This window comes from Trachemys scripta, chromosome 13 (assembly GCF_013100865.1).
Source record: "Trachemys scripta elegans isolate TJP31775 chromosome 13, CAS_Tse_1.0, whole genome shotgun sequence".
Lineage (NCBI taxonomy): Eukaryota > Metazoa > Chordata > Testudines > Emydidae > Trachemys > Trachemys scripta.
Genome location: NC_048310.1, coordinates 1,241,720 through 1,267,387, shown reverse-complemented (window position 1 = coordinate 1,267,387; position 25,668 = coordinate 1,241,720). Strand labels below are relative to the sequence as shown.

General features: G+C 47.5%; 1 protein-coding gene across 2 annotated transcripts; it reads left to right on the top strand.

Annotated features, from left to right (window-relative positions):
- The first annotated feature begins 458 nt into the window (after positions 1–458).
- LOC117886822 (carbohydrate sulfotransferase 5-like) lies at positions 459–25,668 on the top strand. Of its 2 annotated transcripts, none has more exons than XM_034788887.1 (2): positions 459–788; positions 23,125–25,668. In XM_034788887.1, the coding sequence occupies exon 2, from the start codon at positions 23,152–23,154 to the stop codon at positions 24,331–24,333; it is 1,182 nt and encodes a 393-aa protein (XP_034644778.1). In that variant the 5' UTR covers positions 459–788; positions 23,125–23,151; the 3' UTR covers positions 24,334–25,668. The 2 variants fall into 2 exon arrangements, with proteins under 2 accessions (XP_034644778.1, XP_034644779.1); XM_034788888.1 differs by lacking the exon at positions 459–788 and adding an exon at positions 22,413–22,548.

Here is a 25,668-nt window from a genome sequence, read left to right as displayed (position 1 = left end):
ATTTGTCCTCAATTTTGGGGGCCCTGTGCCAGCGCATGGTTTGTTTCATGGTAAATCCGCCCCTGTCCCCAGAAGTACCACTGGAACAACGTGGTTCCTCCTGCATCATGCCTGTGGGTGTGGGATAAGATCCTCCGGGAATTCCAACAGTGCTCTTCCACCCCATGTTGGAGCTCCCCACCTGGCTCCTTCTCTTTCCCAGGGTTCTCCCCAGCCTGGCTCCTTTCAGCTCCCTGCCTGCCCTGCGTTTCTCCCCAGCCCCGCTCCTTCCCTTTGCCCCATGGTTCTCTCCAGCGGCCAGCCCCATTCCTCCCGTCCCTTCTCTCCCCTCTCCGCCTGTCCCGTGGATCTCCTCCCCCCGCCTGCCCTATGGCTTTCCCCAGCCCAGCTCCTTCCCCCACCCCGCCTGCCCTATGGCTCTCCCCAGCCCCGCCCCCCACCGCCGCCGCCGCCTGCCCCGTGGCTCTCCTCATCCCCTTCTTTCCACTCTCCCTCCCGCCACCTGCCCAGCTCCGGAGCCGTTTGTCGTGTTCACACATAAAGACTCAGGACACGAAAGTCAGGGGCCAAGCTGGCGCGGACAGGAGGGGCCGAGCGACCCCCCCTCTTCGCCCCCGCGCGTCTGACTCCCCGGGACCCCTGCTCCCGCTCCACGGGGGGTGCTGCCTGCGGACCGGCCCCTTCCCGGCTCCTCCCGCCGCGCTGGGGCTCGGCCACGTCTGAAAGCGGCTCATTGTCTGCGCGTCCCGCTCGGCGGCGTCTCCAGTGAGCGGAGGAAGCGGCTGCAGGTACCGGCTGGGCTTGGCGGGGGTCGCTACGTGGGAAGTTCGCTGGTTCCTAGGTGGGAGCTCGCCGCGCGCTCCCTGTATTCGAGTTCCTTTCTGGGCTCGCCCCATGGCCACTCCATCCCCCTGGCGAGACTCGCCTGACTCTCCCAGCGCCCGGCTCCCCTGCCGGCCTGGGCAGTAGGACTGGCCCCCAGGGAGCCGCCACTCCTCCTCCCCCCAGCAGCGGCTCCTAGCTCCAAGCCCTCACTGGCACTTGGGGCCAAAGGGGAGCGGAGAGGACGGGCTGGGGGTCAGGGCTCTCAGGGGTTGTTCCCGTTTCTCCATGTAGCGTTGTTGTAGCTCTGTGGGCCGCAGGATGTTGTCGAGACAAGGTGGGTGAGGGAATGTGTTGGATTGGACCAGCTTCTGTAGGGAGAGAGACCAGCTTTCTAGCTCTTCCTCAGGTCTCTGTGACTTGGCACAACTTGCTTGTGCCTTGATTCACTGTCTGTAAAATGGGGATAATGATCCTGTCCTAGTTTGTCCTGGGGGTTGTGAGGCTAAATTGATTAATGTCTGAAATGCTTTGTGGTCCTCAAGAGTGAAGTGCTGTGAAGTGCCAAGTATAATAGTAGTGCTGACAGGGACCAGCTAGTACACCTTGTTGGAGTAATATGGGTCTCTGCTAGGAAGCTTGGAGGAGGCTTTTTTAAAAGGGTTGAAGCGCAACTATTGCCTGTGATTTATTTACGAATTCTAATGAGAAAACGATGGGAATGAAATTAAAAACTGACAGAGAGACGGGAAGCATTGGTGTTTCGGCACAGCTGCCTAATCTGTAGCAAAACACCACGTAGGAACTCTCTTACTGAAATCTGAACTGGCACAGGCACTCCTTCACTGTTCCAATAAAGCAGATTGACTCTTGTCTGCTTTCTGTCTCTATTGCTATTCACAATCTTTCTCAAACCCTTACCACAGCCAAAGGAACAATTTCCCCAAACTCATGCCATACATTTGCTAGTTTTGCCCACCTGTATCTGGGGAGTCAGCATGGTCTGGTTCAGTGGTCCCCAAACTTTTTCTGTCATGCCCCCTTACCTGTTATGGAATTTGTCTCTCCCTCCCTCAGGGCCGTGGTTCATAGAATATCAGGGTTGGAAGGGTCCTCAGAAGGTCATTTAGTCCAACCCCCTGCTCAAAGCAGTTCCAATTCCCAACTAAATCATCCCAGCCAGGGCTTTGTCAAGCCTGACCTTAAAAACCTCTAAGGAAGGAGATTCCACCACCTCCCTAGGTAACCCATTCCAGTGCTTCACCACCCTCCTAGTGAATTTTTTTTTTCCTAATATCCAACCTAAACCTCCCCAACTGCAACTTGAGACCATTACTCCTTGTTCTGTCATCAGGTACCACTGAGAACAGGCTAGATCCATCCCCTTTGGAACCCCCTTTCAGGTAGTTGAAAGCAGCTATCAAATCCCCCCTCATTCTTCTCTTCTGCAGACTAAACAATCCCAGTTCCCTCAGCCTCTCCTCATAAGTCATGTGCTCCAGCCCCCTAATCATTTTTGTGGCCCTCCGCTGGACTCGTTCCAATTTTTCCACATCCTTCTTGTAGTGTGAGGCCTAAAACTGAACACAGTACTCCAGATGAGGCCTCACCAATGTTGAATAGAGGGGAATGATCATGTCCCTCGATCTGCTGGCAATGCCTCTACTTATACAGCCCAAAATGCCATTAGCCTTCTTGGCAACAAGGGCACACTGTTGACTCATATCCAGCTTCTCATTAACTGTAATCCTTAGGTCCTTTTCTGCAGAACTGCTTCCTAGCCATACGGTCCCTAGTCTGTAACAGTGCATGGGATTCTTCCGTCCTAAGTGCAGGACACTGTACTTGTCCTTGTTGAACCTCATCAGGTTTCTTTTGGCCTAATCCCTCTAATTTGTCTAGGTCCCTCTGTATCCTGTCCCTACCCTCCAGTGTATCTACCACTCCTCCCAGTTTAGTGTAATCTGCAAACTTGCTGAGAGTGCAGTCCACGCCATCCTCCAGATCATTAATGAAGATATTGAACAAAACAGGCCCCAGGACCGACCCCTGGGGCACTCCGCTTGAAACCGGCTGCCAACTAGACATGGAGCTGTTGATCACTACCCATTGAGCCCGAAGATCTAGCCAGCTTTCTGTCCACCTTATAGTCCATTCATCCAGCCCATACTTCTTTAACATGCTGGCAAGAATACTGTGGGAGACCGTATCAAAAGCTTTGCTAAAGTCAAGGAATAACACATCCACTGCTTTCCCCTCATCCACAGAGTCAGTTATCTCCTCATAGAAGGCAATTAGGTTAGTCAGGCATGACTTGCCCTTGGTGAATCCATGCTGACTGTTCCTGATCACTTTCCTCTCCTCTAAGTGCTTCAGAATTGATTCCTTGAGGACCTGCTCCATGATTTTTCCAGGGACTGAGGTGAGGCTGACTGGCCTGTAGTTCCCCGGATCCTCCTCCTTCCCTTTTTTAAAGATGGGCACTACATTAGCCTTTTTCCAGTCATCCGGGACCTCCCCCGATTGCCATGAGTTTTCAAAGATAATGGCCAATGGCTCTGCAATCACATCCACCAACTCCTTTAGAACCCTTGGATGCAGCGCATCCAGCCCCATGGACTTGTGCTCGTCCAGTTTTTCTAAATAGTCCCGAATCACTTCTTTCTCCACAGAGGGCTGGTCACCTTCTCCCCATACTGTGCTGCCCAGTGCAGCAGTCTGGGAGCTGACCTTGTTCGTGAAGATCGAGGCAAAAAAATCATTGATTACATTAGCTTTTTCCACATCCTCTGTTACTAGGTTGCCTCCCTCATTCAGTAAGGGGCCCACACTTTCTTTGACTTTCTTCTTGTTGCTAACATACCTGAAGAAACCCTTCTTGTTACTCTTAACATCTCTTGCTAGCTGCAACTCCAAGTGTGATTTGGCCTTCCTGATTTTCACTCCTGCATGCCTGAGCAATATTTTTATACTCCTCCCTGGTCATTTGTCCAATCTTGGGGGTTGGGGCCACGTTCAGAGACTGAAACCAAGGCTGGGGCTGTGGTCAGGAGCTGAGACTGTGGCTGGGAGCAGAACCGTGACCGGGAGCTGGCCCCCAGGAGTCCCAGACAGATTCCATTATGGGTAAGGGGAGGACATGACCGAAAAAGTTTGGGGACATGGGCAGTGGGTACAATAGGCCAGGTAGGAATGCTAGAACAATTTTTATAGTGGGGGTGCTGAGAGCCATTGAATCAAACTGTAAAAACTGCATATAATGGAAACCACTTAAAGCCAGGGGGTGCTGCACCACCCCTCCTTCCAGCACCTATGAGGCCAGGGGAGGCTAAGCCTCCTCTAAGCCAAGCACTGGCCCCGCCATGCTCTGCCCTCTTCCCCCGAGCTGGCTTCCAAGCTGGTGGGAGCTCAGCTCCGGCCAGAGGCCAATAGCCCCGCACTGGGGCTGGCTCTGGGAGCAGCCGGTGGGCTGGTGTTGGTGCCGACGCTGGGAGTGGCAGGCCGGCTGGCACTGATGTTGGAGGCGGCCCGCACGCCAACGCTCGACACTGGGGGTGGCCTGGGGCAGTTCGGCCAACGCTCCTCCAGCTGTGTGTGTGGGGATGCACTTGGGGCTCCAGCGGATGGGGAGGGCCGGGCCAGGCCTTGGGCACAAGGGGCGGGTCCGCATGGCTAGCCTCTCTGAAGGGAGGGAGGGGAGCTCACGTGCGCCCTATGTTTGGGGACCACTGAACTAGACCATGCTGACTCCCCAGGTGCAGGTGAGCAAAACCAGCAAATATATGGCATGAGTTTGGGAGAATTTGTTCCTTTGGCTGTGGTAAGGATTTGTGAAAGATTGTCTCTTGTCTGCTTTCCATCTCTATTGCTATTCACAATCTGCTTTATTGGAAGCTTGAAGGAGTGACTGTGCCTGTTCAGATTTTAGCGGGGCTGAAGCTGGGGCGGGGGCAGAGTGGAGCTGGGGGCAGAGCAAGAGTGGCGCTTTCTCCCACCCCTGACCCCACCGCATCCCACCAAACATTCTTCTGCATCCCTCTCAGGGGGGCATGCCCCACAGTTTGGGGGACTACTAGTCTAGTTGTTGGAGCACTAGATTGAGACTCAGGAGACCTGGCTTCCATTCCTGCTCTGCCCCTGACCTGTTGTGGAAACATGGGTGAGTCACTTCATCTCTCTGTCCATCTGTTTCCCCTCCCACCTTGTGTCTGTAAAACACTCTACATAGATTGTAAACTCTTTGGGACAGGGATTGTTTTACAATGTGTTTGTATAGTGACTGCTACAACTGAGAGCAGGACCTGTAGATATTGCCAGCCCTTTGCCAACCACCAGTAGCAGATGTTGGGGGCCTACAGGTTAGTTTCTTGTTGGAGGACAAATCAGTGATGTGGACTTATACACAAGAATATACATCAGTCCTTGAGCACAGTGTTCACATATGGCATGCATGAAAACCCTGCTTTCAGAAATCTCATCACAAACTTTAATGCCTGGTTCCCAGGAAACAATTCTACCAAAAAAATTTACTCTAGGTAGAGAGATTAGCACAGAGATGAATTTTTCCTGCTGTTTGCAAAAGCTCTCCCAAAAGAAATTGCATCACGAAACTAACAACATTGCACCATTTCTTCAAAGACTGTATGCTATTTCTGTGCGAAGAAAAAGAAATTATAAGAACTTGTGTAACAGCACCATCTGGTGAATCCTGGCATATCAGTATAAATAAATAATAAGTATTTTAAAAAAATTTATATTCAGATGATACGTGAGAGAACCCCACCTTACTTTACTTTGCTACAACTTGTAAAAGAGTTTAGAAATTTATCAAGTTACACAATTAATATGGAGATAGATTTAATGTAGCCTGAAAATAGCATGACTGGGGAATGCAGCTGAAAATAGTACAAACATGTTTAAATACCAAGGAATACATATAAATACCAGTAACATCCCAAGACCAATGACGATAGCTGCAGGGGTGGCTCTATGTATTTTGCCACCCCAAGCACGGCAATCAGGCGGCTTTTGGTGGCATGCCTGCGGGAGATCCACTGGTAACGTGGATTCGGCGGCATGCCTGCGGGAGGTCCGCCGGTCCTGTGGCTTCGGCGTACCCGCCGCTGAAGCCGTGGGACTGGTGGACCTCCCACAGGCATGCCGCCGATGGCTCCCTGATTGCCGCCCCCACAGCGACCGGCAGGCCACCCCCCATGACTTGCCACCCCAGGCATGCACTGGTGCCTGGAGCCGCCTCTGGATAGCTGCACCACTAAGGGTATGTCCACACAACAGCTGGGAGGTATAGTTCCCACCTCGGGTAGATGTATACAAGCTAGCTCTGCTCAAGCTAGTGAGCAGTGTGGTTGTGATGGCACGGGCAGCGGCTCAGGCTAGCCAACTGAGTACTTACCTCAGATGGGGTTGTACTTAGGTGGTGAGCTTAAGCTGCTGTCTGTGCTGTCACAGCCACACTGATATTTTTAGCTCATTAGCTTGAGCAGAATCAGCAAGTATACACCCCCCCCCAAGTGAGGAATTACCCCCACATGTGGAGCAAATGTATCCTTTGAAAGGAAATCCAGCGAAATGGGTTTGTGGTTGGTTTATGATTTGAAAAATGAGAATTTATATAATTTATAAAGTGGTATGGTTATTTCCATAACTTTTTGATGGTGTTGGGTATATATGTGTATTCCTGGAATTGGTCCCTCCTGCAAAATAATAGGAGACAAAATTAATGTATTGAAAATGTCTGCTCTACTGAGGTTCTTATTTTTCTTTCATGTGCTTCCTTGCAGTTTATATCATACTTTGTTTTTTCTCTGTTCCAATCTGTAATCTAATCTCCTTCATTATACTAATTTTAGTTGTAATTTGTAACAAAAGTTTGACAGAAGTATAACTTTTTTTAAAATTCACAATGCCTCTTTAATTGCCACAATAATACATAAAACAAAAGGAGTCTGGGAGGAAGACAAGGCAGACAGATGAATTACAAAACTAACTATTGACACTAAGTAAAAGGTTTTATACTTATATATTTTACATTTCATATGTGTAAAACTGAACAAAATAGTTTGTGTGACCGTGTCTATATCAGCAGAGATGTATGTGGAAGTTCATAGGAGAGTTAAGGTTGAGAGTCACTTAATCTTTAAAAGATGACAGTTATAAGGGCTCTAAAATGATGACTGTGATTGTCTTGAAGTTTTCTGTGCTTCATGGAGTTACAGGGTAGGATTAGGGGTCCAAATTTGGGGTCATCTGTGCAAGGTGTTCTCAAGATGCAGCCTCCCCACCTAAAATTCAGCTCTTCATATAATCACTTTGTTCTTCTAAATTTTTTTTGCGCACATCTGGTGCTCAAACTATGGCTCTAATCCTCCCTAAACTGATCTCACTGGTTGGGATTTATCTCAGCTAGTGCATACTTCCTCTTTGGGGAGCAATATTGGAAAAGTGACTAAAGATCAAGTTTAGAACTTCAGGTCAGTGTGAGGTAAACTGACACATCAAAGAGTGAAATGCACATCGGGTCATTAGCCATATGGTTTTCACGCAGTCTGCTGTAACAGGAGTAGGATGTCTCGGGCCTGGTTTACACTACAGAGTTAGGTTGACACAAGGCAGCTTACATCAACCTAACTCTCTAAGCATCTACACTAAAATGTTGTTCCTGCTGATGTAATTCGCTCACTACACCAACTTAATAACTCCACCTCCATGAGAGAAGTAGCACTTAAGTCAACATAGTTGGGTCAATGCAGTGTCAGTGTAGGTACTAAGAACAGGAGTACTTGTGGCACCTTAGAGACTAACAAATTTATTAGAGCATAAGCTTTCGTGGACTACAGCCCACTTCTTCGGATGCATACCCGAAGTGTAGGTATTGCATTATTACGTCAACTTTAGTGGCCTCCACAATGGTGGAGGTGTCTCAGACTCCTAGACTCTAAGGTCAGAAGGGACCATTATGATCATCTAGTCTGACCTCCCGCATGATGTGGGCCACAAAAGCTGACCCACCCACTCCTGGAAGAATTCTCTCCCTTGACTCAGCTGTTGAAGTCCCCAAATCATGATTTAAAGACTTCAAATCGCTGAGAATCCTCCAGCAAGCGACTCCTGCCCCATGATGCGGAGGAAGGCGAAAAACCTCCAGGGCCTCTGCCAATCTACCCTGGAGGAAAATTCCTTCCCGACCCCAAATATGGTGATCAGCTGAACCCCGAGCATACGGGCAAGATTCTCTAGCCAGACCCTCTGGAAAAAGTTCTCTGTAGTAACTTTTAATATCCCATCATTGACCATTGTTGCTAATTACCAGCGATGGCACATTATTGACCTATTGACTAAAATCACTTTATCCCATCAAACCATCCCCTCCATAAACTTATCAAGCTTAATCTTAAAGCCAGAGAGGTCTTTCGCCCCCACTGTTTCCCTCGGAAGGCTGTTCCAAAACTTCACCCCTCTGATGGTTAGAAACCTTTGTCTAATTTCAAGCCTAAACTTCCCGACGGCCAGTTTATATCCATTTGTTCTCATGTCCACATTAGTACTGAGCTGAAATAATTCCTCTCCCTCCCTGGTATTTATCCCTCTGATATATTTAAAGAGAGCAATCATATCCCCCCTCAGCCTTCTTTTGGTTAAGGTAAACAAACCGAGCTCCTCGAGTCTCCTTTCATACGACAGATTTTCCGTTCCTCGGATCATCCTAGTGGCCCTTCTCTGTACCTGTTCCAGTTTGAGTTCATCCTTTTTAAACATGGGAGACCAGAACTGCACACAGTACTCCAAATGAGGTCTCACCAGTGCCTTGTATAATGGAACCAGCACCTCCTTATCCCTACTAGAAATACCTCACCTAATGCATCCCAAGACCGCATTAGTTTTTTTCACGGCCACGTCACATTGCCGACTCATAGTCATCCTGTGATCAATCAGGACTCAGAGGTCCTTCTCCTCTTCCGTTACTTCCATCCGATGCGTCCCTAGCTTATAACTAAAATTCTTGTTATTTATCCCTAAATGCATCACCTTACACTTCTCACTATTAAATTTCATCCTATTACTCCAGTTTACAAGGTCATCCAAATCTCCCTGCAGGATATCCCGATCCTTCTCCGAATTGGCAATACCTCCCAACTTTGTGTCATCCGCAAACTTTATCAGCCCACTCCTACATTTGGTTCCGAGGTCAGTAATGAATAGATTAAATAAAATTGGACCCAAAACCGAACCTTGAGGAACTCCACTGGTAACCTCCCTCCAACCTGACAGTTCACCTTTCAGTACAACCCACTGCAGTCTCCCCTTTAACCAGTTCTTTATCCACTTCTGGATTTTCATATCGATCCCCATCTTTTCCAATTTAACCAATAATTCCTCATGCGGTACTGTATCAAACGCTTTACTGAAATCGAGGTATATTAGATCCACCGGATTTCCTTTATCTAAATAATCTGCTCCTTTCTCAAAGAAGGAGATCAGGTTGGTTTGGCATGATCTACCTTTCGTAAAACCGTGTTGTAATTTGTCCCAATTGGCATTGTCTTCAAGGTCCTTAACTACTTTCTCCTTCAAAATTTTTTCCAAGACCTTGCATATTACAGATGTTAAACTAACAGGCCTGTAGTTACCCGGGTCACTTTTTTCCCCCTTCTTGAAAATAGGAACCACATTAGCTATTCTCCAGTCAAACAGTACCACCCCCGAGTTTACAGATTCATTAAAAATTATCGCTAACAGGCTTGCAATTTCTCATGCCAGTTCCTTTAATATTTTCGGATGAAGATCATCCTGTCCACCCGATTTAGTCCCGTTAAGCTGTTCGAGTTTGGCTTCTACCTCGGATACGGTAATGTCAATCCCCACTCCTTTATTCCCATTCGTTTCGCTTCTACTATTCCTCAGCCTTTCATTAGCCTCATTAAATACCAATGCAAAATATTCATTTAGATATTGTGCCATGCCTAGATTATCCTTAATCTCCACTCCATCTACAGTCTTAAGCAGTCCCACTTCTTCTTTCTTTGTTTTCTTCCTATTTATATGGCTATAAAAGCTCTTGCTATTGGTTTTAATTCCCCTCACAAGGTCCAACTCTACACGGCTTTTGGCTTTTCTCACTCCATCTCTACATGCTCTGACCTCAATAAGGTAGGTTTCTTTGCTGATCCCTCCCATCTTCCACTCCCTGTACGCTTTCTGTTTTTTCTTAATGATCCCTCTGAGACACTTGCTCATCCAGCTTGGTCTAAATCTCCTGGCTGCGAACCGTTTTCCCTTTCTCGGGATACAGGCCTCTGACAGCTCCTGCAACTTCAACTTGAACTAATCCCAGGCGCCTTCTGCCTTTAGATCCCTAAATATGTTAGTCCAATCCACTTCCCTAACTAGTGCCCTTAATTTATTAAAGTTAGCCCTTTTGAAATCGTAAACCTTAGTCTCCAATTTAATTCTGTTAATCTTTCCATTTAGTTTAAACTGAATTAGCTCATGATCACTCGAGCCAAGGTTGTCCCCTATAACCATTTCCTCAATGAGGTTCTCACTACTCACCAAAACCAAATCTAAAATGGCATCCCCCCTCGTTGGTTCAGCAACTGCTTGATGAAGGAATTCATCAGCTATCACGTCTAGGAAAATCTGAGCCCTATTATTATTACTAGCATTTGTTCCCCAATCTATATCCGGGAAATTAAAGTCTCCCATGATTACACAGTTCCTATTAGTATTTACTTCCCTAAAAACGTTAAAGAGTTCTATGTCCATATCCAGGCTAGATCCCGGCGGTCTATAGCACACCCCAAGCACTATCCCAGGGGAGGCTCTAGTAGTTCTTTTACCCAATGTGAGTATTGCCCAGATAGACTCCGTCTTATCCATTCCATCACTTATTATTTCTTTACAGTTTACCTCATTATTGACATACAGTGCTACTCCCCCATCTTTACCTTTAATCCGGTCCTTCCTAAACAGCACATACCCTTCCATACCTGTACTCCAGTCATGACTACTGTTCCACCACGTTTCAGTTATTCCTACGATATCCGGTTTCATTTCTTGGACCAGGAGCTCTAATTCCTCCATTTTGTTACCTAGGCTTCTTGCATTGGTGTATAAACATCTTAATTTATGCCGTTTGGCCTCTCTCACATTTGTTATCCCATTTGGTATGCACGCTGTACTGCTAGTATGACCTTTTACTCTAGTATCCCCCCCCCCCTTCCTTATGTCCAATCTCGTCCCCCCAGCTATATCCGTTCTTATCTCATTGTCCTCCCTCTCAATGTTCTAATCTGGTGTGGAGATTAACTGGATATCTCCCAACCGTCTCCCCCAAATTCCTAGTTTAAAGCTCTTTTGATGAGATGAGCCAGCCTTCCTCCCAGAAGTCTATTTCCTTCCCTACTCAGGTGAAGTCCGTCCCGTGAGAACAGTTTTCTGTCCCCGAAAGCCTCCCAGTGGCCATACATCCCAAAGCCCTCTTTATAGCACCACTCCCTTAGCCAACTATTTATCATCACAATCCTGTCACTCCTTTGCTGCCCTTCTCTAGGAACAGGCAGAATCCCACTGAAGATGATCTGAGCCTCGATTTCCTTAAGCGTCTTCCCCAGCCTGGCATAATCTCCCTTGATTCTCTCTAGCGAGAACCTAGCCGTGTCATTCATTCCTACGTGAAGGATGATCAAGGGGTTCTTACCTGCTCCTTTTAGGATCCTTTTCAGCTGCAGGTCCACATCCCGTATTTTAGCGCCCGGTAGACAGCACACCCTTCTGTTCTCTGGGTCCACCCTGGTCACAGGCCTGTCCAACCTCCTCAGTAAGGAGTCCCCAATCACATAAACCTGCCTTTGCCTGGTGACAGTGCGATCTACTAATCTATTCCCTGTTCCCTCTAGTTGCAACCCCTGTCCATTCCTATTTTCCCTTATAATCCCTCTTATGCCATCCTGTATCCTCCCGGGGCCCAAATTTGGTGCTGTCTCCATCAACTCCTCCCCTCTTTCTATGGGACTAGCCGCTCTTCTCTTTTTCCTCACCCTGCCCACTTCAGTTACCACCTGCTGCACCCCTTCCTTGTTTTCCAAACATCCAAACCTGTTCCTGAGCTCTATTTCTCCTTCACTGGCCCTCCTTTTCCTTGACCTGCTTCTCACGGTCACATGCTTCCACTGCCCTTGTTCTCCCCCTGGCATTCCCTCCTCACAGGTCTTTGCCCCTGCTTCCACCTGTACCCCTGAGCATTCCCCTTCAGCCCCTCCTTGCCTTTGCTCCATCAGCTGCTCGAACTCCCTTCTAAACTCTATCAGGGTATCTACCTGCATCTCCAACCCTTGGATCTTTTCCTCCAGCAGCTCTATTAGGCAGCATTTCATGCACACATACCTCTGTTCAGGCTTCGCTGCTAGGACCATGTACATACCGCAGCTGCCACATGCGATCATCTGCATTGTGTCCCCTGCTGCTTGGCTCATGGCTGCTGTTGTCTGAGCCCACCTACTCAGCTGTGCCCTCTGCACCTGGGGAAACACAGCACACAGGGCATCACACCCTCTTGCCTCCCCTTTCACCTCCCCCTGTAAACTCCTACTCAAACTCCCCTGTTCGCTGCCTTCTGTGCCGCTGATCACAGCTGTGCCGCTGCCTGGCTGGGTGGCCGCTTTTATAGGCCCAGCTGAGCATGCCAGCTACACGCTGCAGACACGCTCCTGCACGGAGTACACAGGAGGTGGGTCTGTGGAGAGAAGAGGCTGTGCAGACACAGCTCTGATCCAGTCATAGAAATGTTGATATCTACGAGCAGATCGCTTGAGGCATGGGGGAGAAGGGCTACAAGAGGGACCTGCAGCAGTGCTTCATGAAAGCCAAGGAGCTGTGGCAGGCATGCCAGTAGGCAAGGGAGGCTAGTAGTCATTTTGGTGCGGAGCTACATACATGCTGCTTTTACAAAGGATTGCATGGCATCCTTGGTGGAGATCCCACCACCACCCTCAAGAGCCCCATGGATACTTCGGAGGAGTCAGTCACAGGCCCCCAGAGTGAACAGTGAGGAGGAGGGTGTTGAGCAGGAAGGTTATCTGAGCTTCTTAACCCTTTACAGGTAAAAGGAATTAACCTTTTACAGGCTAAAGAGGGATTTTATGCTACCCTTAGCTGTACGTTTATGACAGGAAGGCTGCCTTATTTCTTCTGTCCCATGCCACTCATCAATTACTTTAGCAGGTGCCATTGCAGCACACAGGGAGGAGAGCTGCCCTGACAGTCGAGAAGCGAGTGGCGATAGCCCTGTGGAAGCTTGCAACGCCTGACTGCTACCAGTCAGTCGGGAATCAATTTGGAGTAGGCAAATCTACTGTGGGGACTGCTGTGATTCAAGTAGCCAATGCAATCATTGATGTTCTGCTATCAAGGGTAGTGACTCTTGGAAATGTGCAGGTCATAGTGGATGGCTTTGCTGCAATGGGGTTCCCTAACTGTGGTGGGGCGAGAGACGGAACGCATATCCCTATCTTGGCACTGGGCCACCTTGCCAACCAGTACATAAACCGCAAGTGGTGCTGCAAGCACTGGTGGATCACAAGGGACATTTCACCAACATCAACGTGGGATGGCCGGGAAAGGTGCATGATGCTCGCATCTTTAGGAACTTGGGGCTGTTTGAACAGCTGCAAGAAGGGACTTACTTCCCAGACCAGAAAATTACTGGGAGGAATGTTGAAATGCCAATAGTTATCTTTGGAGTCCCAGCCTACCCCTTGCTCCCATGGCTCATGAAGCCATACACAGGCAGCCTGGACAGTAGTAAGGAGCAGCTCAACTATAGGCTGAGAAAGTGCAGAATGGTGCTAGAATGTGCCTTTGGACATTTAAAAGCTCGCTGGCACTGTTTGCTGACTAGGTTAGACCTCAGCGCAACCAATAAACCCATTGTTATTGCTGCTCGCTGTGTGCTCCATAATATCTGTGAGAGTAAGGGGGAGACATTTATGGTGGGGTGGGAGGTTGAGGCAAATCGCCTGGCGGATGATTTTTGAGCAGCCAGACACCAGGGTGATTAGAAGAGCACAGCTAGGTGTACTGCACATCAGACAGGCTTTGAAAACCAGTTTCATGACTGGCCAGGCTACTGTGTGAGAGTTGTATGTGTTTCTCCTTGATGCAAACCCACCCCCTTTGTTGATTTTAATTCCCTGTAAGCCAACCATCCTCCCCCTTTCGATCACAGCTGGCAAAGGAAATAAAGTAATTATTGTTTTGAAACAATGCATGGTTTCTTTTATTAATTTAAAAAAAAAAAGGTGAGATAACTGACAAGGTAGCCCAGGTGGGGTGGGGAAGAAGGGGTGGACAGAAGGACAAGGCCACATTGCTTATTGTAGCCACTCTACAAATCAAAACTGTTTGAATGACAGCCTTCTGTTGCTTGGGCCATCCTCTGGAGTGGAGTGGCTGGGTGCCCAGAGCCTCCCCCATAGTGTTCTTGGGCGTCTAGGTGAGGAGGATATGGAACTTGTGGGGGAGGGCAGGTGGTTATACAGTGGATGCAGCGGCGGTCTGTACTCTTGTTGACTTTCCTGCAGCTCCAGCAGACTGCTGAGCATGTCCGTTTGCTCCCCCATTAGCCTCAGCATCGCATCCTGCCTCTTCTCATTGCGCTCACTTAATGCTTTCCTGGACTCTGCCACTGAATGCCTCCATGCATTCAGCTGTGCCCTATCAGTGTGGGAGGACTGCATGAGCTCGGAAAACATGTCATCCAAGTGCGTTTTTTTCACCTCTAATCTGCGATAACCTCAGGGACGGAGATGACGAGGAGCATAGAAACATTTGCACCTGTGGGGGGATAAGAAGGGAGAGTGAAATTTAAGATGATACATTTCTGAGAACAAAAGGGAGACTCTGTCACAGTGAATCAAGCAATTCACAGCAGATGGTACATGTGCTTGGGTACAAGGTCGCATTTTGCCCTTTATATTGAGCATCTGCTGGTATGGTGACACATCACACACGGCTGGGCAACAGAATGTGGTTTCCAGGCAGCCATGGTAAGCCAAAGGGTACGGGGTGTTGGCTTCTAATGCCTTCATAACGTGTGGGAATGGTTTTGAACTGCAACGCCCTCCTTTCCCATAGCAAGCAATGCAATTTGGGTTTGCCATTTAAAAGGAGGGGCTGCGATTTTTTGGTAGATGTGCAGCACACTCCTCCCCCCCACCCCACCACTTGGCTATTCTCTAGGATGATCCCTTTTAGCCAAGTGCAAACAGCCCAGCTCGACTGGGGTCCTTTTACTGTTCCCTTACAAAAATTCCCCTATTTCAACCAGGTGACCATAAATGATATCACTCTCCTGAGGCTAACACAGAAAGATATAGACCAAATGTTGCTTGAATGTGACCAAAATCCAGGACCATTTGCTGCCATGCTTTGTGCTGCAATGATTCCAGACTACTTATTACTGGCATGGCATGGTAAAGTGTCCTACCATGGAGGACGAAATAAGGCAGCCCTCCCCAGAAACCTTCTGCAAAGGCTTTCAGAGTACCTCCAGGAGAGCTTCATGGAGATGTCTCTGGAGGATTCCCCCTCCATCCCCAGACACATTAACAGACTTTTCCAGTAGCTGTACTGGCCATGAATGCATCCCAAGTCTTCAGGGCAAATCAAACATTAAACACTATTGCTTTTAAACTCTGTACTGTAGTTACAAATGTGCACTCACCAGAGGTGCCTTCTCCGGCTTCAGGGTCCAGGATCCTGCCTTGGGAGGGTATTGGCTTCAGGGTGATGAAAAGGTCCTGGCTGCTGGGGAGAACAGATTCACCACTTGCCTACTGCGCATTCTTCTCCTCCTCCTCTTCCTCATCCACAAAATCCTCCCCCCTTGCAGGTGTCCACAGACAGTGGTGGGGTAGTGGTAGGGTCGCCCCCTAGAATGCCATGCAGCTGATCACAGAAGCAGCATGTATGGGGCTCTGACCCGGAGTGGCCGTTTGCCTCCTTTGTCTTTTGGTAGGCTTGCCTGAGCTCCTTAACGTTCACGTGGCACTGCTGTGTGTCCCTGTTGTAGCCTCTGTCCATCATGCCCTGTGCGATTTTGGCATCTATATTAGCATTTCTTCTTTTTGATTGGAGTTCTGCCTGCACAGATTCTTCTCCCCATATAGCAATCAGATCCAGTATCTCCTGTTCGGTCCATGCTGGAGCTCATTTGCGATTCCAGGGGGACTGCATGGTCACCTGTGCTGCTGAGCTCGCCACGCTGACCAAACAGGAAATGAAATTCAAAATTTCCCGGGGCTTTTCCTGTATACCTGGCTAGTGCATCGGAGTTGAAAGTACTGTCCAGTGCAGTCACATTGGAGCACTCTGGGATAGCTCCCAGAGGCCAATAACATCTAATTGCATCTGCACTACCCCAAATTCGACCCAGCAAGGTCGATTTTAGCGCTACTCCCCTTGCCGGGGAGAAGTACAGAAGTTGATTTTAAGAGCCCTTTAGGTCGACGGAACGGTGTTGGTCGTGTAGATGCATTCATTATAAAATTGACCTAATGCGGCTAAATTGGACCTAACCCCTTTGGCTTGGCACCTGATCCTGATTCTGCCTCCAGTTCCAGGCTCCTGACTCTGACCACTGGGTATGTCCGCCCACGTCCTGGTCACTACATCTATTTCCGTTTTTCTCATTTGTTTTATGTATATATTTCTAAATGCTGCCTTCACTCCCTCTCTTATGAGGATGGGCTTTTAACAAAAGAGGTCCTCTTTCAACCAGGAAAATTAATTAAAACTGTAATAAAGAACAGAATTATCAGACACATACATGAACACAGCTTGTTGGGAAAGAATCAACACAGCTTTTGTAAAGGATAATCATGCTTCACCAATCTCTTACAATTCTTTGAGGGGGTCAACAAACATGGACAAGGGTGATCTAGTGGATACAGGGCACTTGGATTTTCAGAAAGCCTTTGACAAAGTACCTCCCTTTGCTCTTAAGCAAAGTAAGCTGTAATGGGATAAGAGGGAAGGTCCTCTCATGGATCAGTAACTGGTCAAGTGACAGGAAGGGTAGAAATGAATGGTCAGTTTTCAGAATGGAGAGAGATAAATATGGTGTCCCCCCAGGGATCTGTACTGGGACCAGAGCTGTTCAACATTAGGGTTGCCAACTTTCTAATCGCACAAAACCGATCAACCTTATCTCCAAGGCCCTGCCCCTGCTCACTCTATACCCCCTCCCTCCATTGCTTGCTCTCCCCCACTCTCACTCACTTTCACTGGGATGGGGTAGAGGGGTGGGGTGGGGGAGGAGGGTTGGGATGCGGGAGAGGGCTCTGGGCCGGGACAGGAGGTTGGGGTGTGGGAGGACGTTTGGGGTGTGGAAGAGGGCTCTGGGCTGGGGCAGGGGGTGGGGTGCAGGGGGTGAGGACTCTGGCTGGGGGTGCAAGCTCTGGGGTGGGTCCAGGGATGAGGGATTTGGGGTGTGGGAGAGGGCTCTGGGCCGGGGCAGGGGGTTGGGGTGCGGGGGGGGGTGATGACTCTGGCTGGGGGTGCAGGCTCTGGGGTGGGTGCAGGGATGAGGGGCTTAGGGTGCAGGAGGGGACTTGGGGTGCAGGAGGAGGTTCAGGGTGCAGGATCCCAGTGGCGCTTACTGTGGTCCCAGGAAGCGGCTGCCAGGTCTGTGCAGCCCCATAGCACATGGATGGCCAGTGAGGCTCTGCTCTGCTCTTGCACCCACAGGCGCTACCCCTGCAGCTCCCATTGGTTGCGGTTCCCAGCCAATTGGAGCTGTGGAGCTGGCACTCAGGATGCGAGCAGGGTGCGTAGCCTCCCTGGCCGTCCATGCACCTAGGGGGTCGCAAGGACCTGGTGGCCACTTCCAGGAGCCGCACAGAGCTAGGGCAGGCAGGGAGCCTGCCTTAGCCCCAGGCCCCCGCTGCACTGCCAACCAGACTTTTAACGACCTGGTCGGTGGTGCCAACTGGAGCTGCCAGGGTCCCTTTTCAACCAGGCATTCCGGTCAAAAACCAGACGCCTGGCAACTCTATTCAACATATTTATAAATGATCTGGAAAAAGGGGTAAATAGTGAGGTGGCAAAATTTGTAGACGATACAAAATTTATTCAAGATAGTTAAGTCCAAAGCAGACTGTGGGCTTTTGTGCTCGGGAAACAAGGACCGAGTGGTGGAATCACATCGTCATGCACGTCTGGGATGATGAGCAGAGGCTGCAGAACTTTCAGATGAGGAAAGCCACGTTCATGGGATTATGTGATGAGCTTTCCCCAGCCCTGCGGCACAAGGACACGAGAAAGAGAGCTGCCCTAGAATCATAGAATCCATGGAAGGGACCTCAGAAGGTCATCTAGTCCAACCCTCTGTTCAAAGCAGGACCAATCCCTAGACAGATTTTTGCCCCAGATCCCTAAATGGCACCCTCAAGGATTGAACTCACAACCCTGGGTTTAGCAGGTCAATGCTCAAACCGCTGAGTTATCGTTATCCCTCCCACTGTTGGAGAAGCACGTAATGATGCACTGTGGAAGCTGGCTACTCCAGACTGCTACTGATTGGTCGCTAACCAGTTTGGAATGGGAAAGTCGACCATTGGACTTGTGTTGATGGAAGTGTGCAGGGCCTTTAATTGCATCCTGCTTCAAAAGACCGTGACTGGGCAACGTGCATGACATTGTGGATGGCTTTGCACAAATGGGCTTCCCTAACAGCGGAGGAGCCATAGATGGCACACATATTCCAATTCTGGCACCAGACCACCTAGCCACCGAGTATATCAGTCGCAAGGGGTATTTCTCAATGGTTCTCCAGGTGCTTGTGGATCGCTGTGGGCGTTTCACGGACATTAACGCAGTCAGAAAAGGTGCATGATGCATGCATCTTTTGGAACACTGGCATGTTCAGGAAGCTGCAAGCAGGGATTTTCTTCCCAGACCAGAAGATCACCATAGGGAAAGTCGAAATGCCCATTGTCATCCTGAGAGACCCCGCCTACCCCTTAATGCCGTGGCTTATGAAGCCATACATGGGGCAACTTGACAGCAGCAAGGAGCGGTTCAACAACAGGCTGAGCAAGTGCAGAATGACTGTTGAGTGTGCTTTTGACTGTTTAAAAGCCCACTGGCGCTGCCTCTATGGGAAGCTGGACCTGGCTGATGACAATATTCCTATGCTTATAACCACGTGCTGTATGCTCCATAATATTTGTGAAGGGATGGGTGAAAGCTTCACTCAGGCTGGACCACTGAGGCTCAGAGCCTGGAGGCTGAATTTGAACAGCCAGAGACCAGGGCTATTAGAGGGGTGCAGCGTGGGGCCATAAGGATCAGGGATGCCTTGAGGCAGCAATTTGAAGCTGAAAGCCACTAATATTTGGTGCTGTGCTGGGGAGTGCAGTGCTTGTAATGCTAGGAGGTGATTGTGATTGGTGCAGATGATGCAATATGAAGGTTTAACATAATTGCCTGTTGCTTTGCAGGGCTCTGCTTTCAATTAGTAGAATAAAGATGTGATCATTATGGAAGATATCTTGCTGCTGAGGGTGAGCAGGGAATCAAGGAAGGGTCTTCTCCAAGACTGAGGCTTCCACCCTGACCACTATGCGACTTGCCTGTGTGCAGCAATGGTCTCCTCTCCTCCCTGTGACAGCACAGTGGCGCAGGAAAGTTACTGTTAATGGGGCAAGAAACAAAGTAGCTTGCTGAAGAACCTGTGGCAGCGGATTGCCCAGTATCTCCATAAGAGTTTCCTGGAGATCTCTGAGGCAGATTCCCATGAAGTGAGGGAGTCAATCAACAGCCTGTTCCGCCACTCAGACTAGGCATTTGGTGGGAGAACAGCCTGCTTTCTAAAACCCTCCTGCCCCCAACAACTTGCTTCAGCAATTTCCAAAATCAAATTCACTTACCAGGGGCCTCCTCTCCTGTTTGCGCTTCACCAACATCCTACAGCTGTGACTGGCTAGCCTTCTCCAGGGTAGAAAAGAGCTCCTGGCTGCATGAATCTTTGACCTCCAAGTTATACTCTGCCTCTGGGTCCCCCTCCACATCCTCGTCCAAGATTTCCTCCTTTTGCTTGGTCCACTCTTGACTGGCACGCGAGCCACTGAAGCATCTACAGTGGTCTTTGCAGTGGAGGTGAGGTTGCCGCCGAGTATCACATCCAGCTCTTTGTAGAACCGGCAGCTCGTGGGCGCAGCACTGGAGTGGCGGTTTGCCTTCCGCGCCTTGTGGTAGGTGTTCCGCAGCTCCTTCACTTTGACCCTGCACTGCAGTGTGTCCCGGTCATGGCCCCTTTCTGTCATGCATCGTGAAATCTGTCTGTAGGTACCATAATTCCTATGGCTGGAGCACAGCTGGGACTGGACAGCCTCCTCTCCCCAAATGCTGATGAGGTCCAGCAGCTTGGCATTTCATCAAGCAGGGGATTGCCTGGTGCATGGAGCAGGCATGGCCACCTGGAAAGATGCGCTGAGACCACTGCACACATCACCGAGCAAACAGGAAGGGGACTTTCAGAATTCCAAAGGAATTTACGGGGTGGGGATGACGGTTGGTCACCTGAGGGCAGGGCAGTAGAGTTCAAACCAATGACCAGAGAGGCAAGAACAGGCATTGTGGGACACCTCCTAGAGGCCAATCACAGCATTGTAATTGATTACGGTGTCTACTCTGGCAACGCAGCGCTGTAGCCCCAGTGCAGAAAGCTGTACGCCTCTCGGGGTCTTTTTTTACAGCGCTGCAACTGCGCAGTTTCTGCGCACTAAGTGGCTTCGCAGTGTGTACACCTCGGGAATTACAACACAGAAAGCTGCTTTACTGCACAGAAACTTGCCAGTGTAGACAAGGCCTGACTCATGGACACTGTGATCCTACAGAGTCAGGTGGTCTTGTCAACTGATACTAAAACATTACCTGGAACTTCTTCGGAAGTGGGGTCAAGTTTGAGAAATAAAGGATTCCCGCCTTATGTAAACCCTATTTAAGGGTAGGGAGGAAAGCAAAGAGGACTCCTCCTCTCTATGGCCCAAGAAGAAAGACTGCAAATGGGAAGGCAAGGGGAGAGTCCAGACTAAGACGTGTTCAGTCTGAAAAGGAATATACCTGGAACTCTGAACCACAGAAACTTTGCAAACTGCCTGCAACAATATCTAGGGTGAGAAATACTATTTGTAACCAATTTCTTTAGTGAAACTTATTTTGCATGTTTGATTTCATTTGCTTAGTAATCTGCTTTGTTCTGTTTGTTACCCCTTTTACCACTTAAAATCTGTATTTTATAGTTAATAAAATTTGTTTTATTATTAAACACAGTTTCTGTAATTTTTAACTGGGGGGCGGGGTGCACACCTCTCTCCACATTGAGGGAGGGGGTGAATTTCATAATATATCTTTGGGTCTGCACTGCAAGGGAGGTGGACATCTGAGTGCTGGAGCAAGTCCCTAAAGCTGAGTCTTTCCAGAGCTGATCTGCAGCTGGGTGTGGCCCCGCCTGTGTGCGTGTTAGAGGAGGTTTAAGAGCCTGGCTCAGCAAGACAGGTTAAAGGGGGTCCATGCTAACAGAACAGGTAGACTCAGCGGTATCTCAGCATATCAGGTGGCTTCCCAAGCGGTCCAACCCGTACACTCCCATCATGAGACTGGCTTCCTTAAACGCAGGATCAGAGTAGTCAGTGCTGAGGTAAGTCTGTTACAGTGCTCCTATATGCTGTGTTTTCTTTATATAATTGCATCTCTGCTCCTCCAGTTCAGCAACTCTGGCATCAAGATGTTGTATTTGGGCTCTGTGGGCCATGAGCTTCTCTATGGGTGCCATTATAATCACCGTATACAGTGTGTACTTTGTGCAGTAAACTGGGTTGCCCCCATGCTGCCTAAACTCTTACTACCTCCGTTTGTTGTTATGCTGGTGATTTTATTCTATGGCTGGGTACTAGGTTGACAACCTATGTTTCAGACAAATGTGAGAACATCCAAAATTACAATGGATAGGAACATTTTTAAGGGATAAAAAAACCTCATATTTCAGGACATAAACTGAACTGTAACTGATGGGAGGGTTAGGAAGCAAACTTCTCCTTTGGCAACATTTCCCAAACTTTTGATAGCTGAGTCCTATTTCAAATAAATTAAACCAATTGCTTCCCTACCCTGCTCCATTCAGCCTCACCATGTGTTGTTAAAGTCCCATCCAACTTAATTTATCAGAGGGGTAGCCATGTTAGTCTGGATCTGTAAAAAGCAACGAAGAGTCCTGTGGCACCTTAAAGACTAACAGATGTATTGGAGCATAATCATCACCAAGGGAGGAGAAACTGCTTTTGTAGTTGTTCACACCTCAACTGCTAGAAGAGGGCCTCACCCTCCCTGATTGAACTAACCTCATTATCTCCAGACTGATTCTTGCCTGCATATTTATACCTGCCTCTGGAAATTTCCATTACATGCATCTGACGAAGTGGGTATTCACCCACGAAAGCTTATGCTCCAATACATCTGTTAGTCTTTAAGGTGCCACAGGACTCTTTGTTGCAACTTAATTTAGACATCTTCTATGCTCTCCACCACCTATTGGGGCACATTGCCATTCCATGATTGTGCATTACAGGGTTTCTTGCACCTTTCTCTGAAGCATCTGGTTTTGGCCGCTGTTTGAGACAGCATACTGACTAGATCTGAACTAGTGTGGTAAGTCTTGTATTATCTTTGTTAAAGGCTAAGGCTTTTTTTATTTGTTTATTTTACAGATTTTATTTACTTTCGTATACTAACAGTTGAACAACTTACTCTCTGCAGCACCAGATACCCACTCCAAACTTTCTTCTACTCTGTGCTCACTCTTGCACTGCCTTTTTCCCATTCCATTTACTACCTTTCTCAGCTCTCTTTTGCCAATAGACTCACTCTGCAGTCTCCATAAGTCAGAAACAAGTTATATCCAACATAGCACATAAATACTAAAAAGAAAAGTCTTAACAGTAGTCTATCTAAATTATAAATAAATTAATGGAGATAGGCTATCTCCTAGAACGGACATTGAAAGGTCATCGAGTCCAGCCCCCTGCCTTCACTAGCAGGACCAAGTACGAATTTTGCCCCAGCTTCCTAAGTGGCCCCCTCAAGGATTGAACTCACAACCCTGGGTTTAGCAGGCCAATGCTTAAACCACTGAGACATCCCTCCGCCTCTGCTGTGAGTTGTATCGTCATTATGCCGCTGCAGTTGTTACCAAATACTAAACAGCTTTTTCCTCTTCCTTTTCAGTGTATTAGTTGCTTTCCTTCAGCCAGTATGATGAGACTTCGGATTTCCAGCACTATTGTTGTAGTTTTCCTTATGATTCAGACTGGATTCTTACTATTTATGTATGCTCAACGTAGCAGCTTCATGCCTCAGTCTGAAGAGAAGCCATCTCGGGTGCACATCCTTATTCTCTCTTCCTGGAGGTCAGGATCTTCCTTCGTTGGCCAACTGTTTAGCCAACACCCTGATGTCTTCTACCTGATGGAACCTGCCTGGCATGTGTGGGTAACGATGTACCAGAACAGTGCCAAAGTCTTACATATGGCTGTTAGAGACCTAGTCAGGTCTGTCTTCAAGTGTGACATGTCTGTATTTGATGCCTACATGCCTTGGAAGAGAAATTTGTCCGATCTGTTCCAGTGGGCAGTGAGTCGGGCACTCTGTTCAGCTCCTGCCTGTGATTCCTTTCAACGCACCGATATTACCAATGAAATGGCCTGCAAGACCCTTTGTGGCAAGTACCCATTCAGCAAGGTGGAGGAAGCTTGCAAGACCTATAGCCACATTGTCCTCAAGGAGGTCCGGTTCTTTGATCTGACAGTTCTCTATCCCCTTCTCACTGACCTCTCCCTGAATCTCAAAATCATTCACTTGGTGCGTGATCCCAGAGCTGTTGCCAAGTCACGAGAACAATCAGTAAAAGCCTTAGCTCGTGACAATGGGATTGTTCTGAGCACCAATGGCACTAAAGTGGAGGACAGCAAATATAAAGTAATGCAGGAAATTTGTAGAAGTCATGTTCAGATTTATGAAACAGCTACTCAAAAACCTCCAAGATTTCTAAAAGATCGCTATTTGATGATCCGTTTTGAAGATCTGGTACAAGATCCCTTATCAGAAATCAGAGACATGTATACATTTGCAGATCTTAGACTGACCCCCAGACTTGAAAGCTGGATCTATAATATCACACATGGCCAGGGACCAGGAAAGAAAAGGGAAGCCTTCAAAATCACCTCCCGAGATGCAGTTAACGTTTCCCAGGCCTGGAGGAATATTCTTTCCTTCCAGAAAATTAAGAAAGTACAAGAAGTCTGCAAAGGTGCTATAAATATGCTTGGCTATAAACTTCTGGATTCTGAGAAAGAGCAAAAAGATTTGTCATTAGATTTAGTGTTGCCAAGACAAAGAAACCAGTTCAGTTGGTCACCATTTAATCTGAAAAACTAAGACATATTACTTTGAGAGGTTTTTTGGAAATTTTATGTATCTACTGTGCAATGTGTAGGTAGAATGAAAAGATTTGGCTGTCAGATTTAATCCTAGTCCTAGCTGCTATTTTTTTCAAGTGATGGAAGTTTGTTTGTTTTTTCTTCAATTTCACACATTGGAGAATGTGAAACAAATGAGAAATGCAGCATGAGATTTGTCAGTTTGCAGACTTACAGCTGAGGTGAGCTGTTGGGAACACTGCATCTTGTAAATATTATAATTTAATATGTTAAACTATATGTCTTTCAAAGGTGAATTAATGGAGATGGAAAATGTCTTTTTTATTTATTGAGTAATACTTTAATTTTTAAACTTTGATTAAACTCAGGATAACATTTGATTAAACATTTTAAGGAAATCTCAACATCATCTCAAAAACAAATGCATGGAAATCTGGATGGCATAAATTCTCTCAGCTTTCTGCATTCTTTGTTTTTGTTTTTTTGTTTTTTTTGTATCCCCTGATATATTGTCTTTTGTATTCTCCCCTGACACCTTCAAGCTATTTTGCAGCTCTGTGTTTTTTGAAAACTTGTCTGAATCTTTTTGTGTGTGTTAATTTTCAATAGTGCAGATCATCCTGGGAAACCCCAGAGAACTGAGGTTACTTCTAAAAATGACCTATCTTTGGGTCAGCTGTGAAATCCTGAATTATTTTGTCAATAGATTTACCTGTGCTCTGATCTGAATGGCAGAGTTCTCACCAGCTATTTGATCAAGGCACTGGAGTAGAGCTTTTGCATTGGAGTATGGAATCTAAAAGCAGAAAATAGAAGTAGAAAATTAGAATGAGGGAATCATCGTGGTAATAGCCTGTTCAAAAGAACATAATCATATGCTCTATAACTCCATGACACACATAATAGGAACAGACCTGCTTCTACAATCTGTGTAATTTACAGCTTTTTTTTAAATCAAATTCTAGTTGTAGTACTGAAGAGTCAATTCTTAATGAAATTCACCACAGCAAATATGTCTGCCTTTGAAGCTTGTGTATTATTTATACTTCCGTATGCAATTCTTTGACAGAAACAAATCTTGAAGCAGAAATAAAGACTAATTTAAAACTTTTCATCTGAACAAAGGCATTAAATCATCTAACATTTAATCAGTTTTGGATACACAGTTAATATTAATTGAGGGAAATCATTAAACTCTTAATTTTGGAAGTGGTTTGGGTAAAATCTCAACTAAGTATATAGTAGGGCTGTCAAACTATTAAAAAAAATTAATCTCAAGATTAAAAAATAATCCTGATTAATCAGTTTTAATTGCACAGTTAAACTGTAATAG